This window comes from Anopheles coustani, chromosome 2, assembly GCF_943734705.1.
Source record: "Anopheles coustani chromosome 2, idAnoCousDA_361_x.2, whole genome shotgun sequence".
Taxonomy (NCBI): domain Eukaryota; kingdom Metazoa; phylum Arthropoda; class Insecta; order Diptera; family Culicidae; genus Anopheles; species Anopheles coustani.
In genome coordinates, this window is record NC_071289.1 from 12,874,669 (window position 1) to 12,889,389 (window position 14,721).

Genomic DNA, 14,721 nt, shown 5'->3' on the forward strand with positions numbered 1-14,721 from the left:
GCTTTCTTTTGTGACCATTACAGGGTCCGCAGCCATACAATGGCAAGACCCAACCGGTACAGGGATTCGTGAACGTGCTAGGGGGATTGCCTATACCGGTAGAGGGATATCCGCGGGCATATAATTGCAAACCGCGGTGACTGAGGGGAATCAAGCGAGCGTATTGTTGCGGTTGTCAACCGATCGCAAAATAGTAGGTATCTGGCAACCGTGCATGATTCAAATGTGTCGCACAAATGACCGTTAGATGGCGTGCTAAACAACTAATGGAACGCGTTGAAAGGAAATATCAAATTAATTTTTTGATATAATATTTTTTCCGTAAATACTAAATACGAAATTTCATTCAAACCTAGTTTTTCATTGTTTTTACACGATATGTAACGGTTATGTATGCGACACATTTGGATGTGTGGTGCACAGCACCGCTCATGCACGGTTGCCAAATACCTACTATTTTGCGTCCGGTTGACAACCGCAACAATACGCTCGCTTGATTCCCCTCAGCCACCGCGGTTTGCAATTATATGCCCGCGGATATCCCTCTACCGGTACAGGCAATCCCCCTAGCACGTTCACGAATCCCTGTACCGGTTGGGTCTTGCCATTGTATGGCTGCGGACCCTGTAAATGTACGCGTGCGGGTGCTACGTAGTAGGCTGCTGCTGCCGTTCCGCTGATGCCCGGCAGATAACTTTGCGAAAACGTAGGCCTCTCCGGGGGCTCGTTTTTCAGTCTTTCGCCTTGTTTTTTTCCCCTGCCAGCCCACGGGGGAGGATGTTCCCGTGTGGAATATTATATTTGCGCGGACGAAAGGAACCGATCTGATGCGTGTAATAACGTGCGTCCATATGTGAGGACCAGTTTTGTGTTGTGCTTCCTTTCTCCGCTTTCATTCGAAAGAGAAATAATTTGCAAACCATATGTTGGACATTTGTTCGTCGTTGCAACAACCAGGATTGTTCCTGATGGGCGCCAAGGACACGTTGCTGAGCATTTCCGGGAAACAATTCGATACGGTGCAGTGTGTTTGCTTTTGTATTTTCCATGTTTGTTGCATACAATATACAGATAGAAATTATTTGGTTGATAACTAAAATAGTAAAATTTAAAATTAAATTCAATTCTCCAATTGGTAGGGTTTGTTTTGAGAAGTGTCAAACTGATAAAAGAGTAGTTAATTTGGATTATTGATGATTTAGGTTTAGTGTTCAGTAAAGCTGAATCACGATCGCAATTCTTTTCCTTCTTCCTGCGTCATTTGTGGCATGAAGCATACATTTTCGCTCTGGATCTAGCATCTTTGTTGATTAGAAGTGTAATTAGCAGTATGATTAAATTTTTTTTGTTGTGTTTTTTTTCAGAATCTAATTAATTGGACCGATTAAATCATTTCTTTTTTTTCGGAACAAGATTGCAAATCGTTTACCCCCCTGTTCGCAAGAGAAAAAGTCATTGGTCCAGTCATTAGCGCAAATGAAGTCTCGGTTTCAACGTGTCCATCGGAGACCGTCTTCTAGCCAGTTCCAGTTCTCCCGCGAAGGCAAACAACATTCCGGTGGCGTAAAACTAAAATAAAAAACCGTAAGCAAAAAGGAAGGTCGATTGTCCCCCGCAAGAGTAAAAATGCACGAGGGGAAGAGGGAGTGGATTCAATCAGCAGTTGTGGCTAAAATTTCACGATCTCACCCTCCGGAACCGACAAACGTTCTGGAACCAAAAACATACTTCCGATCGCGCTGGAACTCGGTGGGGTAACTTTGAGGTTTGGGGTTTTACGATGAGCAAAGTGCAGTTTCCGTTGTATATTGCAGCAAGCTGTGGTAACACGGGCATTTCAGATTGATCGTAAGTTTGCAAAACCTCAAAAGTGTCGCACAATGGTAACACATTTTTTAGGCTTTTAAAAAATAAATTTTTAAATTTTCTGATCACCGTTCGAATGAGTTGTTGATATCACCAAATCTACCGTTTGTTAGGATTGATTTTTGTTCTCTGTCCATCGCTGTTTCATGCTGTTCTTCACTTTACACAGGCCAATACAATTCAATCCGCGGGCAAAACACAATGCATAATTTAAATCGGTGGATCGGTGAAAGAACACGGCAAAACAAATCTTGAGAAAATCATCCCACCCGGAGGACCGCAAGTACAAAGCGAAATGAACAAACCTTTTCAATTTCCTCTGCCCGCCAATCCGCACGATTCTTGTATTTATATATTTTTTTCGCTGGTTTTTCTTTCTCCTGTCCGTTCTCAAGCTTTCGAATCCACTCCTGTTGCTTCGATGCAGCGCTTCGACCCCGAAAAGCCAATGGTCACTGACTCGCTGCAGGAAAACAACAACAACAACAATCTCAACAACACGCGGGCACAATATCAAAAGCACTGGACACACTGGCAACTAGCAGTAGCGAAGCGCACTGGAATGCTCAACAAGCCCCCTCAACCGCGTTGTTGTTGGGCCGTCGGCGCTGTATCACAATGCACACGCGATTAGTACGATTCTTCCGAGCACGCCAGGCTATCAACGGATGCGAGGCAGTTATACGCGCGACGAATGATCTCGCGAACCTTGAAGAACGTGCGCTCCCACCTTCTACCGATACGAGAGCTAATGTGCAACTGTTTCCGCGAAACAACGAAACAACGTGCGTTGCGTTCTCACACGCTCCGTTCCGCAAACCGGAACCAAGTAGGTTACTGTCAAACTAGATCCACATTCCACCACATGCAATGGGATTTTCAACTAAAAAAACTAAATTCAACACAATATAACAGCTATTATGGATTGGAAGCGTTTAGGTTCCTTTTGATATTATTTTTCATTCAAGTTTCATATGTAAAATCTTCGATATGTTTATCATATTCAAATAATTTTAGTCTTCACGTTCACCCTGTACTCGTCTTTAATTTGTCAACAAACCGTTTACATTTGCGTGTTCTATCCTTCCCTGGTACATTTGCCTTACTTCTGGGATAAACACACCGGCTATAGAGTACAACTCCGCAGTATAACCCGGTTTCAGAACTGTCAATAGAACGAACGAAAAACTTCGTGCAGCAGGTCTGCGAATTTGTGTTTCATTTGTGTGAATTTGCGAATTCACACTTTGTGTGAAAATCGTGCTGCTAAATTTTGCACCATTGCGATCAAACGGCAAACAACACAAATCCACTAGACGATGGCAGCGTCGGCTGAATTCAACAGTTGGCTCAGCTCCAAGCTGAAAGCTTCAAACGCGGACGATGGCGTATTCGGTTCCTACATCACCGGTATCCTTGAGGGTGACGAGAATAACGAGGAAAAAATGGAAGCCCTGGAAGGCATCCTTGGTGCAATCATTGTACGTGTGTTTTGATCTGCCCATCTGAGCGCAATGATGCATGCTTTAGTGAATGTTTTGGCAATTGAAAACGGTTCTACAACTTGCATGCGTAACAACTGCTCGTGCACAGGTATACATGGTGAAACATTGTTCTAACAAACCGGCTATTTCTGTTCGACTGCGCCTCTGTTTGTGCTGTCACTCATCTACGACAGGAATCAGATCTGGAACCGTTCATCAAAGAAATACTGGACAAATGGAAGATCTGCCACAACCGAGAGGCTGAGTTGGAATCGAAACCGAAGTTGGACGTCGAGGCACAGCTGGCCAAACTGTTGGAAACTCAAAAGCTAACAACAAAGGTGGAGCGCGAATATACCGACGAGGAAAGGCGCATCAAGGAGCAAATACTATCGCAATACAGTCAGGTAGGATACTTTAATCCGATGTACTTTGTTGTCCCTAGTTTTGACCTTATTTTGATCTTTTTATAGCTCTCGGAAAGCGAACATGACGATGATGACGAAGAGGGAGGTGCTGCAACAAGCTCCGATCCAAGACTAGTGAAAAATACAAATTTTGCTGACGTTCAAGCCCTTGCGCGGGAGAAGCGGGAGCAAGCTAAATTAGAAAGTCAAATGAAGAAGGAAAAGGATAAACAGGATCGCGAAAAGCAGCGCCAGCTTCGAGAAGAAAAGAAGGAAAAACGCAAAACTGTTAAAGGAGAACGCCGGCGGTAGCGCCCTTCCAATGGGTAAGCGAATTCGCCAAACAGCTCATATTATTCTTGTATGGGAATTGCTCATGTAAACCCACGACCATGTGAAAACATCTCTTCAATCCGTCTACGACACATACGATGAACCATGCGAAATAATCTGCCAGAGTCGTGTTAAAATACGCTGATAAATTCTGCAACCAACGACGATACAAAATAAGAGGCATTGCAAAGCATTGCGTGTACGAAAGCTAGGTAACAAGATAGGTTCTTTCGAGGCAATAGTTGGTTCGGTGGTACCGATTCTTAAGGGAAAACACATAGATATTGAACATATGATCCTCTCACTGGACATATGTTGGTCGATCTATCTTCAAGTGTCCAAATATAACCACGTGCCGTGACAGTCAAAATGAAAGTGTTGTTGCAAAATGAGAATAAATGTATAGCAATGTATGTACGTACCAATGTTCAAAGCGTGTTGCCTTATTTAGTTTTTTCCTGTTTGTAACAATCGATTATTTTGAACTGAACCCTTCTGGCATTGTTGTCCATCATTAATAAAATCAAGCACCCAGCTGAAAAGAAAGTGTAGTTTCAACCATAACTTAATTTTTAAAATTGATCTGTAATAAAAACGAAAAATACAAATGAATCTGTTTTCTGCTGGTCGGAACTAAGTGAGTCCACCGACCGGAATATTGAGCAATTTAGCTCAAAGTCGGCCATGTTGTTCGTTTTGATTTCATCCTCGATGGTCAAGATCACTGCAAGAGAGGGTCAATACATGTAATGATAGAGACCGTGGCAACTTTGACACTTAGTTCAAAATGTGTTGAATTTATAGACCATTTGCAAACATTTCTGGTTGAAACATATAGAAAATTGTTGCTATTTGGCAATATTAAAAATAAATTTGCCATTTTCCTCAATTTCTCCTACCTTTTTCCACTTTTCAGCAACCGTATGAACAATTTCTGAACCTACTGTCAAAACAATGGCGGAGCAGAAAAAAGCTATAAATGGACCGCTCTTTTCGTTAGACATTGGTCAAAGATCGTCGTATTCGCATTCGAGTACGGCGGCTGGCGGTAGTTTAATGCAGTTTTTTCCTCGAAAAATCAAAACCTTGCTGCTAAACGGTGTTCTCCGTGCATTCGATGCGAACAATATACCACGGCTAACGAATACGAATCGAGTGATTCAAGTGCAATTGGTGCAAGCGCTGTAATTTGGGAGTTGTGAATTGTGAAAACGCAGGCAGCGCTGAGCAACGCAAACGCAAAAACATTGTGCCCGTGCCCGTCATCGTCTCGCAGTCAATTTCGGCCTTCGGCGTAGTTCGTCGCGTAGCTCTGCTCATCGATTTGAGATTTTCCCAACAACTTGCCGCAGTAGGTGAAGGTGCGTTCAAAAATGCGAAAAAGGAAAACACGGTCGGGAGCAAGTGTTGTGTTTTTATTACCAAAACAACAGTAACAACATTCTTTCCGAACGGGAGGAAAACTAGTCCTGTGTGTGTGTGCTGCGTTTCTCATTACCTCATCCTCCGCATCGCAATCGAACCGTGTCTATACATTGACCGCTGTGTGTGCGAGGAATAAAAATTGCGCAAGCAGAAAGAGTCGAACCGTGAATGCTAGTTTTATTTGTTGGCATACTCGGTGTGTGAGAAACAAACAACATCTTTTAAATACTCAAAGCTCAGAGTACAAGATCAATGAAAACTAGTAGAATCTAGTGGTACGGTTCATTGTAGCGATCAGTTAATTCTCATCCAACCAAACGCTAAACTTAGGAATCAGTAGGCTTCGACAAGTGGTGTTATTTTTTCGATGTACAAAACATCGTAGTGCACACGGCTTAAATAGCAGCCCGACTGGTATAGTGTTTCGTGCGTTTCGCTGGTGTCTGTTTTTCGGTGCTCGGAACGGCACAGGTGACATATAAACAGCGGGCAGACCTGTGTTCATTTTCTAAAATAAAAATCCCATACCATCCCGCGCTCGTGTTCAAAGTGGGTAAAGGTTGCTGCATCCAGCTCCCGTCGAAGCAAGCGCCACGAAGATGCTCTCGATGATGATAAAGGTAATAATGGAAATGACGATAGATCCCCGATTCGAGCTGTGGAAATGTTTTGACAGTCGTCATGCGTATGCAATGAAATAGTGCATACACCGCGCTGCAGTTGCAACAAGGGAAAAACAACCCAAATAGAGGAAGAAAACGGGAAAAATCCGATAGAAACAGAAAAATTCTCCCCGATTTTGTATCGCTGTGTTCGTGGCGTGATCATGAAACTTTTGGTTGGGCCGTAGTGCAGTGGCGCTGTGTTCGTGTACCGTCTAACCTCCCAGCAGCAAACACACTAGGGAAGGTGTGTGCTGAGGTGCGTGAAGCAACAAAAAAAAAAGGAAAAACAAGCAAGAAATCACTAAACGATCCGCTGTGAAGTGGGAGGTTGGCTGTTCATAATATTTATGTTTTCACTTGCATCCGTGCGTAAATTCAGTTACGGGCTTGAACCATGCACACCCACGAGAAGGTGGAGTGAAGTAGCAGGGGATTGCATTCGTAAGGTATCGTGTGTGCGTGTTGAGTGCGTGTTAATGTTTAGTGTGACCAACTAGATCGATTGTGCGTTTCACTGTGAGGTGGTGCTTACCATTGTGTGCCAAGCGAATAAACGAAAATCGAGTGGTGTAGTGGAAAGTGATTCCGAAACGATTCTAAAATTATCTGAAAACAGAAATTATTCTCGTCCGGTGAATTTTTGTGTGTTCAAAACACGTTCAATTGCCACTGCCGTACAACTGTATCGTGTAAAATTGTGTCAGCGCTTTTTGATGGTGTCTAAAGTGTAGCGTGTCCCTGAAAAGAGTAGCGAAAAGGATGTGAGATTGGATGTTTTCCTTCGTACGATTGTTTTTTTTTTTTGCGAGTGGTACGTTCGTAACCTACTGTTGTTTTGACGAAAATGTGGTGCCTGTGTTGAGAACAGTGAATCCATTTATTCAACGGGGAGCGAAGACTTTATACCTTTTTTCTGGTGGAATAGCATGCAATTAAACTGCAAAGGTGAGTTTTATCTAAATGTGTTTACGATGAAGTTACTCAAACAAAAAATATTTTACTACACACAGTAATGCATTTTGCATCAAATTGCCTACAACGCCATGTGCGACCATCGTGTAGCCTTAACTCGGACGTTCCAAGGATCCGCGCATCCTTTCGTGGTCAGCCTGTTATGTGTGGTATTATTTTCCCGTGAATACCCTTTTTTCCGGTGTATTGTGCACCGACTGGAGCGGCTGCGGTGGCCCTGCACACGCACACATCGCGAGCGTGCTGCCCCCTTGACAGCACAAACGTGATCGATCAGCCTCGGCGCTGCTCAAGAGAGGTGTGTTTGTGTACGTTCGGTCCATTGGTTTTGCTTGGTGTGTTTATTTTTTTCTCCTACAAGCTTTCCTTTTTCGTCCCCTTCAAAACCCCAACGTTCGTAGATGACGATGATGATGATGATGATGATGATAATAATGATGATCGTCCGTCGTTTGATGCAAAGTGTATAATTTTTGCTACAGAAAATTGATCCTTCATCGAAGGGGATTTGGACATGCATTTCAACAAACTGATATTTAAGGCTTAAACAACTAGTCATGGTTAGAACTTTTCATTCCTTTTACTGTGTTTCCCTCATGCCTTTAGAGATATAAATTCTAGTTGTGGAAACTTTTGGTTAAACTACTTTTTGATTTTAGCATCATCATAACTGCCATAATCTGACATAACATCGTCGGTTAGGTAGTTAAGTTGTTCTACCTAACTTGACTTTACCCTCCTTTCCATACCCGGATAGTTAAAAGTTTTCTCTACTGCAGGTGAAGATTCCGGTCTCTATTAGGATTCGAACCCAAGTGTCCAATTGCATCCAATCCTAACCGCTGAAACCGCTCGGCCATGCTCGTAATCTTCCACTGTACCGTTAGAATACGATGAGTATTTACATAGATCTATTTTAGCAAAATCAAAAATAACATTTTAGTCTACACATCCGTAAAAGGTTGTTGCATAAAATCAAGAAAATTCAACTTCACTGTCGTCATTAGAGCAAACATATAGACCCTCCCTACAGTCATAATTTCGAGCAGAAGTTCCCGCAGAATCGACATTCAATCGGCAACTCTGGCGTCGATGGGAGAACGACAAGCACCGCATAATCAATTAATTACATAAAGTTTAATTAATCCAGTCCGAATTGTTACTGCCCGGCAATCCCATCGCAATCTTAAACGACATGCAGACAAATCTCATCATTCACTTTATACGCACTGCCATATCGTATCGTCGCAGTCCGTCCCATGTCTCTCTTTCGCACCGCTGGCGGTCAGATGGCGGGCTGGCCACTCCGAGGTTACACAATTTTTCGTTGGAGCTTTCGCCGTTCGCGTCATCATCCGGCAGCATCGGCGCTGCCGTGCGCCGGCCGGTGGGGAACATTGGTTTTCGAGCACTTTTCCCCTTCGAAGTAGGAGAGGCGCATGTAGGATTTGTTTTGAGAGTATTTAGCTGAGCGGATTTTATTGCTGCTTAGGCAAACTTTTGTGTTTTTTTTTTGTTTATGGTTTAATGCTGTCTAGCGGACAAAGGTAAAAATGCATGGAATGATTTAATTTGTGTACTTGAATTAACCGCCTGCCGGTAGATTGTTTAATGACACCACTTGAGTTGTAATGGAATTTTGACGGCAAACATAAACTTAAACTATCATAAAAAAAGTTCGTCAGTTTTCCAATTTATCGTTAAGTAACTCACGGGACATAAATTTTCTTACGTTTCAGTAGGTTGGCTTTCGTGAGCAAAGATTCATTTTATATTGTTTTAAAATCATTTACTGTTGCCAAAACAAGTTTTCGTTTGGTTAAATAAATCACAAATGTGATCATCAGCAACCTAAAGGTTACTGCTGTTTTCGGGGGAAACTGTTTAGTTTTTGTTGTGCTCCATTCCCCAACCGAAACCAGGTAAACTGCTGTGGCAGCAGACAACCGGCACCGGTGTGTGCGTGTTATGGCCGCTGGGTGCTGCAGCCGTATGCTGTGTGGATATTAAATTTTACGAAGCAACTAAAAAAGAATTACGTAATTTACCTAGCAACATACCAACACAGAACCGGTTGCGTTGGCATTTTATTTTGCCACCCTGCTGTCCCCGTCGCGATGCCAAAAAGTACGATGTTGTGCTGATGGGGGGGTTGATGGTGGGGCACACTGATCACACTACCACATCCGTCGGTTTTGGTTGGTGGGATAGGTTTTTGGGGAGGAAGGTTTGGTGGGAGGGCCTAACATCACTCACGCACACCCCAACCGAAGGATCACTCAAAGTCGGTTTGCGGTGGGGCCTCTCACGAGCTGCTGGGGAGCGAAAAATTGGGAAACGGTGGAGCAGATTGTGCGCGTTTGGCGTGATCGCCACTAGAGGGCGCCCCGCAGGGGGGAATGTATCGTTTCGTGGGAGAGCGTAAGAGAACGGAAGCGCTTCTCGAGCGTATGTGTTGGGGTAGTTTTGTTTTGAAACGAAATTGGTACCCACACCCTTGAGCTCCTTCTTGACTGCCGCGTCGTGTCCTTTACCCTTGGATACCAACTTCCCCATACAAACACAGTTTTCAAATTTGAGTGATTTTGCTTGGGCTTGTACTTGAGACAATTAAGGTCCTTTTGATATCGATACTTGTTTCAGAATCAACAATTTGCATTTCTTAACGTCAGAAAATCAATCTTGCGCTGGTGTGGGATGGTGCGCTCGCATATCCGTGCAGCGAGTGTGTGAGAAGATTCCACTGCGTTAGGAGGTTGCTCGTCACAGTGACAAATTGTTTAAAAATAGTATACACTAAGCCAGCGGAACTATGCGTCGCCAATGCGTGTTTAAAATTTCATACTGTAGCAAAAAGTAAAAAAAATGACGAGATAAATAAATACAACAAGCGGCCTAGCAAAGCATCACAAACACCACCACGTCGGCCTTCCTTTAGCCGAACGCACATTGTTGCGCCACAGTCAACCTTCGTCAGCTGGTTGCTGGGAATGTAATTTTCACTTTCCGTCGCCGTGACTTTGGCACGGATCTGACTCAAAATTTGCTTCCCAAGTGCAGCGGCGCTGCGCACGATACTACTTCACCTTGCCTTTTTTTCCCTCTTCATTTTGATTGAATGTTTTTTTTCCTGGCACGTACACAAACGGAATGGAAAACGCACACTGAGGGCAAACCCGTTCCGCGAACCCCAGGTCCAGCTGTTTTTCGCGATTTCCCTACCGTCGTGGGCCAAATTTAGCCAGTCCCGTGATGCACGCGTCGATCCAAACATCGTCCATCCGTCTATCTCTACGGCGTTGTGTCTCTCAGTGCTTTGAAAATGCAAAGCACACTACATGGCCCAGCAAACACACCAATGGCATTGGCACTGTTTTCATGGCGAACGCCATTGCTACCGATACACACTCTCCTCGGCCTGGTGTGGATTTGGAGTGCGTTCTGCTGCGAACGGGGAACGCTTTATGCTAATTAATATGATTAATTAGCTAATGGGTGTATCTGCCGTGTTGTTTGCCGTTTAGATCCCCTCCGTTCTTGTGAAGACAATTTTTCGAGGGTACCGTCAAGGAATTGCGAAAAACACAGCTTTTCATGGGTGCCGTAAATCAAGTGGTAAACATTCTTCTTGAATGCAGGCTGTAGAACGCTTTTCTGTACGTCGATGGGAAAAGATTGAGTGCAAAGGTTTTTTACTCGTGTGAAAACTGCCATTCGAAATGTAGCACCCCTTTTTTCCACATGACGGCAATTGCAAGTGTCTGCAAAATAAGGGTTTTATTTTCGTAATTCAACAAAAAATGGAGATTCCCTAAATTGGAATTTCTTTTAAAAAATCCAACAAAGCATGTCTAATACGCACAGTAGAATAAATGATTTTATTTTGGGCTTTAGAGATTAACCAACATATTAAAACTTCATTTTAAGATCTTCTTCGTAGATAATAAAAATACAAGAACGTTTATGATAGTTTACAAAATATGTTGCCACCCAACAAACTTATTACAAATACTTCGAATTGTATTACAGCAAGAAAGCAAACGTTGGGTTATAGAAAATGTAACTAGTATTCTTTTTCTCTCATTATCGTACCCATTTACTACAATCATCGTACCAGGTATGCGGTGAATGGATTGTTTTTATTGCCTTCTCGATTTCAAGTATTTCTCTTCGTTTACGAGCAGCATCGGCAAGTAAAGTTTTTTATTGATCGTGGCGACACTGGAAGCGGTACCAGCTGCCTTGAATAAAAACAAAAAAAAACCCCTAAAACACCTCACGGCTTACTAATCCTATCGCGGGCACTCGATAGTGCTGTAGTGGCGGTATAAGGAACCGGCACTTTTTCCGACTGACTTTGTGGCTTCTATTCCGAGGCGCCGGCACCGACGACACCGGTGTGTGCAGCACTCATTGACATGCCAGCAGCTGCCTAAACAAGCTATTTCTTTATTTGGGTCAATGAGGGTGGTCTGGGGCGCCGTGCGGTGCTGCGTTGGAGGTTGCTGGTTTTTCCGGCCACGCATCCCCGTACCGGTTACAACGTGGTGAGTGCACCTACCGGCACTGGTGAGTGCGAGGCCAGCCGGGCAGGTTGGTAGTTGGATGGTTTTGGGGAGGGGGCATCCTGCTTTCGAAACGTTCGGTTATGGCTTATTGCTATCAAATACTTTTTCTTCCGAAGTTGTTTAATTTGAATACAACCGGTAAGGCTTTTTTATGTATGCGAGCAGAACTCACACCTTTCATTTATTTAATTTTATTCTATTTTAATAAACCTATGTGTAGCTAATCTGTCTGCTGGAGGCTAGTCCCTGTCTCGCCCGGAACCGGAACCGACCCGATCGATTCCTCCCCTCCTTCCATCGACGCGGTCACAAGGCACGGGCTTTGGGCAGCTGCCGTCCGGTTAATTGATTGAAATGGATTTGCACAAATTCAGCGGCCTCCGGTGGTCATCTGAAGAACATAAAAAGAGCTCTCCGCAAGCACGTTGACGTGGAAATGGAATAGACTCATAAATCTACGGTACAGGACACCACACCACGGAACCGCGCGGTCCGTGTGCTGTCCATCTGCAAGTAGTCGCTGATCGAGTCCTCACCTGCCACTGCGGGGAGCAACGTGATCACCCAGACGGTCGCTTCCCGCTTGCCGTTGTACGCTGGCCGGCCGTTGTACGCTGTTGAAGCTTGCGTCAACGTCACGATGGCTTCATCTTCAGCAGAACCAGCAGCAGCAGCAGGAAACCACCCAACCGCACCGCACCCGGGTCCGGCATTCGGCTTTGGACGGCCCGCCGATGTCGTAAATTCAATTTGGGCAACTTTTATATCCAACCCCGCGGTCCTCTAAATATGGTGATGAGGTGAGAGCTCGCGCGATGTAACAGCAGAAAGCAAGCGAGAAGAAAACTTGCACCCTAAGAAGTAGAAGTTATCGATCAGCGATCGATTGATCGAGCGATGGTCCGCTGTTCGATGTACCGGTATCTTTTTGTTTAATGCCGGTTCAATTTGCTAACCCTCCCGTGGAGTGAATTAGTAATTTGGAGATTTATATAACTTACTATCTGCCATCGCTGATCACTTTGCATTGTGTGACTCACAAAAACTATGTCAAAGATGATTTTTCGAATCAAAGAATACTTAATGTACGGAAGCGTAAGATATTTGCACACGTTTGTCGTGGATAATCTTGAAAAATAGTATCAATTTTTCATATTCGCTGCTCGGATCTAAAAGTCGAAACCAAAACCCTGGGCATATTCTATGCCTCTAGCTCTTGTCTAAATGCTTTTATATGCCTCGAGAGAGGAAAAGATCTTCTCCCGGTTCGATGTAGGGATTGTAAAGTTTTATTCGGTTATGCTTCAGGGGAACTCCGAGGTCTAAAGACGATGGACTTTAAAGGCGTAACTGGCTTTCCCAAACTTACCCGATTAAGGTGGCCGAAATCAACGCCTCCTCCTCCATTGATTTGTTATCTACCTTCGTCCATTCCTGCACCCACGTTTTACGGGATGGCGAATGGTAGATTTTCTTCCGCCCCGAACGTTGTCTTAGTTGAGCAGATCGCACATTTGCGGCTTCTTGGGTTAGGAGCGCCACAAAGAAGAATACCGAATTTATAATTAAATAATTAAGGAAATAATACAATAAAACTGCAATCTAATAAAAATAAATCATTTCTAGCCGGCACGAGGGACCTTCTGCTGGCTCGCACGCTCTCAGGATCTTCTTTCTGGCGTTGAACTGTATTCCACGTCCAACTTCCAAAACTCCTGATGGGGCGGTTTGTTTTCTTTCCGTTCTCGCTTCTCCGGCTTGCTGTTGTTGATTCGTTCGATTCCGATTCTCCTTTTATTGTATCTTCCTTCCTGCAAATACGATCCATGCGGATCCTGCACGCCGTTTTGCGATTTGACGATGAGTCGCCACGATTTCATGCGGCAAACAGCAACAACCGCAATTCACAGATAGGATCGTATGTGTACGTTGTTTTATATTTTTTGTTCGTTTCGAATTTGTTCCATCCTGCCTCACTCATTTTCGCTTAAACCCTCCATCCAAACGGTAGAGCCCGTGATTCATCTCCAGCGGGGTGGTGTTTCCCGTGTTCGAAACTGCCACCATAAATAATATTAACATGCCCATTCGATGTCCGCGTCCGCGATGGTTGGAAACCCGGGACACAGAGTTCATAGTCTTCCTTGGATCGGAGATGGAGCGGGCTTCGTGCGCGTATTAGGTCGGCTCGAGATGGAAAAGGTTAAATTTTGGCTATTTTTTGTTTTAATTTCTACATTAGATACCCAAACCTTTCCGCGGTGGGGATCCTTTCGTCGATGCACGCCGCAGAACTGTAAATCTTCGGGTGATAGAATGTATGGCAGATAACCAAGAAACATATATTAAATTCGCAGAATCCCGCGAATACGGGATTTGGAAAACCCTCGTGCTATGGGGATGGATGTTTGTCATTTCATTCGGACGATCAGTTTTTTTCTGCTTCGAGTTTTATGGTTCGGTGCATTTTTTGGTGTTTTTCTTCGCCTCCTCCAGTATAGCAAAACGTTAACTGACGTGGGTCTGCGCGTTCTTCGGGACGGCTTTGAAATGGGATGGAATTTCGGTTCGCTTCTCACAGTCCGCGGTGCATTGGATTTAGACTAGGGATTCGTTTTCGTAAAAGTTATTTTTTGTTGCATTTAAAACTGTTCCTTTGATATTTAGAGATCCGTCTCGCAACTTTTTGTTTACAGACTTTGTGGATTTTTATTCAATAGGTTTTGGGATGAGCGCATTTTGTTTCAATCGCTAATTATGAAGGTTTTAGTATCCATTCCAAATGTTAACTATTCCTGGTTACTATCCTGGAAGTAGTTCTAATAGTTTTAATTAAACTCAAGAGGCAAAGCAAAAGAGCTAAATTTTTCATAATTCATGCGGACTTATTTGTACAATCTGAGTTGGTCTAATTTCGCTTCCACCATAAATAAGACTCGAACATTGTAGAATTTAAATAGATAAGCTGCACCTCAAAATGTTGCAGCGAATTGGAACTAAT

General features: G+C 43.8%; 3 protein-coding genes across 3 annotated transcripts in view; 2 read left to right on the forward strand and 1 right to left on the reverse strand.

Moving 5' to 3' along the window:
• Nucleotides 1-2,596, reverse strand: part of LOC131267007 (uncharacterized membrane protein DDB_G0293934) — a 107,941-nt gene extending 105,345 nt beyond the window's left edge. The window contains exon 1 of the mRNA XM_058269738.1: nt 2,172-2,596. The gene's annotated coding sequence lies outside the window, so the exon portion shown is untranslated. The remainder of the gene's footprint in view (nt 1-2,171) is intronic.
• Nucleotides 2,597-2,967: 371 nt separating this feature from the next.
• Nucleotides 2,968-4,557, forward strand: LOC131263051 (coiled-coil domain-containing protein 43). The gene is made up of 4 exons (XM_058265183.1): nt 2,968-3,069; nt 3,111-3,347; nt 3,545-3,757; nt 3,824-4,557. The coding sequence occupies exons 2-4, from the start codon at nt 3,186-3,188 to the stop codon at nt 4,067-4,069; spliced, it is 621 nt and encodes a 206-aa protein (XP_058121166.1). The 5' UTR covers nt 2,968-3,069; nt 3,111-3,185; the 3' UTR covers nt 4,070-4,557.
• A 2,433-nt stretch (nt 4,558-6,990) lies between these two features.
• The window catches only part of LOC131266224 (neurogenic protein mastermind), a 126,379-nt gene continuing 118,648 nt past the window's right edge, over nt 6,991-14,721 (forward strand). Inside the window, exon 1 of the mRNA XM_058268636.1 lies at nt 6,991-7,125. The gene's annotated coding sequence lies outside the window, so the exon portion shown is untranslated. The remainder of the gene's footprint in view (nt 7,126-14,721) is intronic.

Bases quoted from the DNA above. Each gene is read 5' to 3' on its own strand.
- LOC131263051 (XM_058265183.1), top strand. From the start codon at position 3,186: ATGGCAGCGTCGGCTGAATTCAACAGTTGGCTCAGCTCCAAGCTGAAA. The intron at 3,348-3,544 runs GTACGTGTGTTT...CATCTACGACAG, and splicing joins GCATCCTTGGTGCAATCATT to GAATCAGATCTGGAACCGTT. The intron at 3,758-3,823 runs GTAGGATACTTT...ATCTTTTTATAG, and splicing joins TACTATCGCAATACAGTCAG to CTCTCGGAAAGCGAACATGA.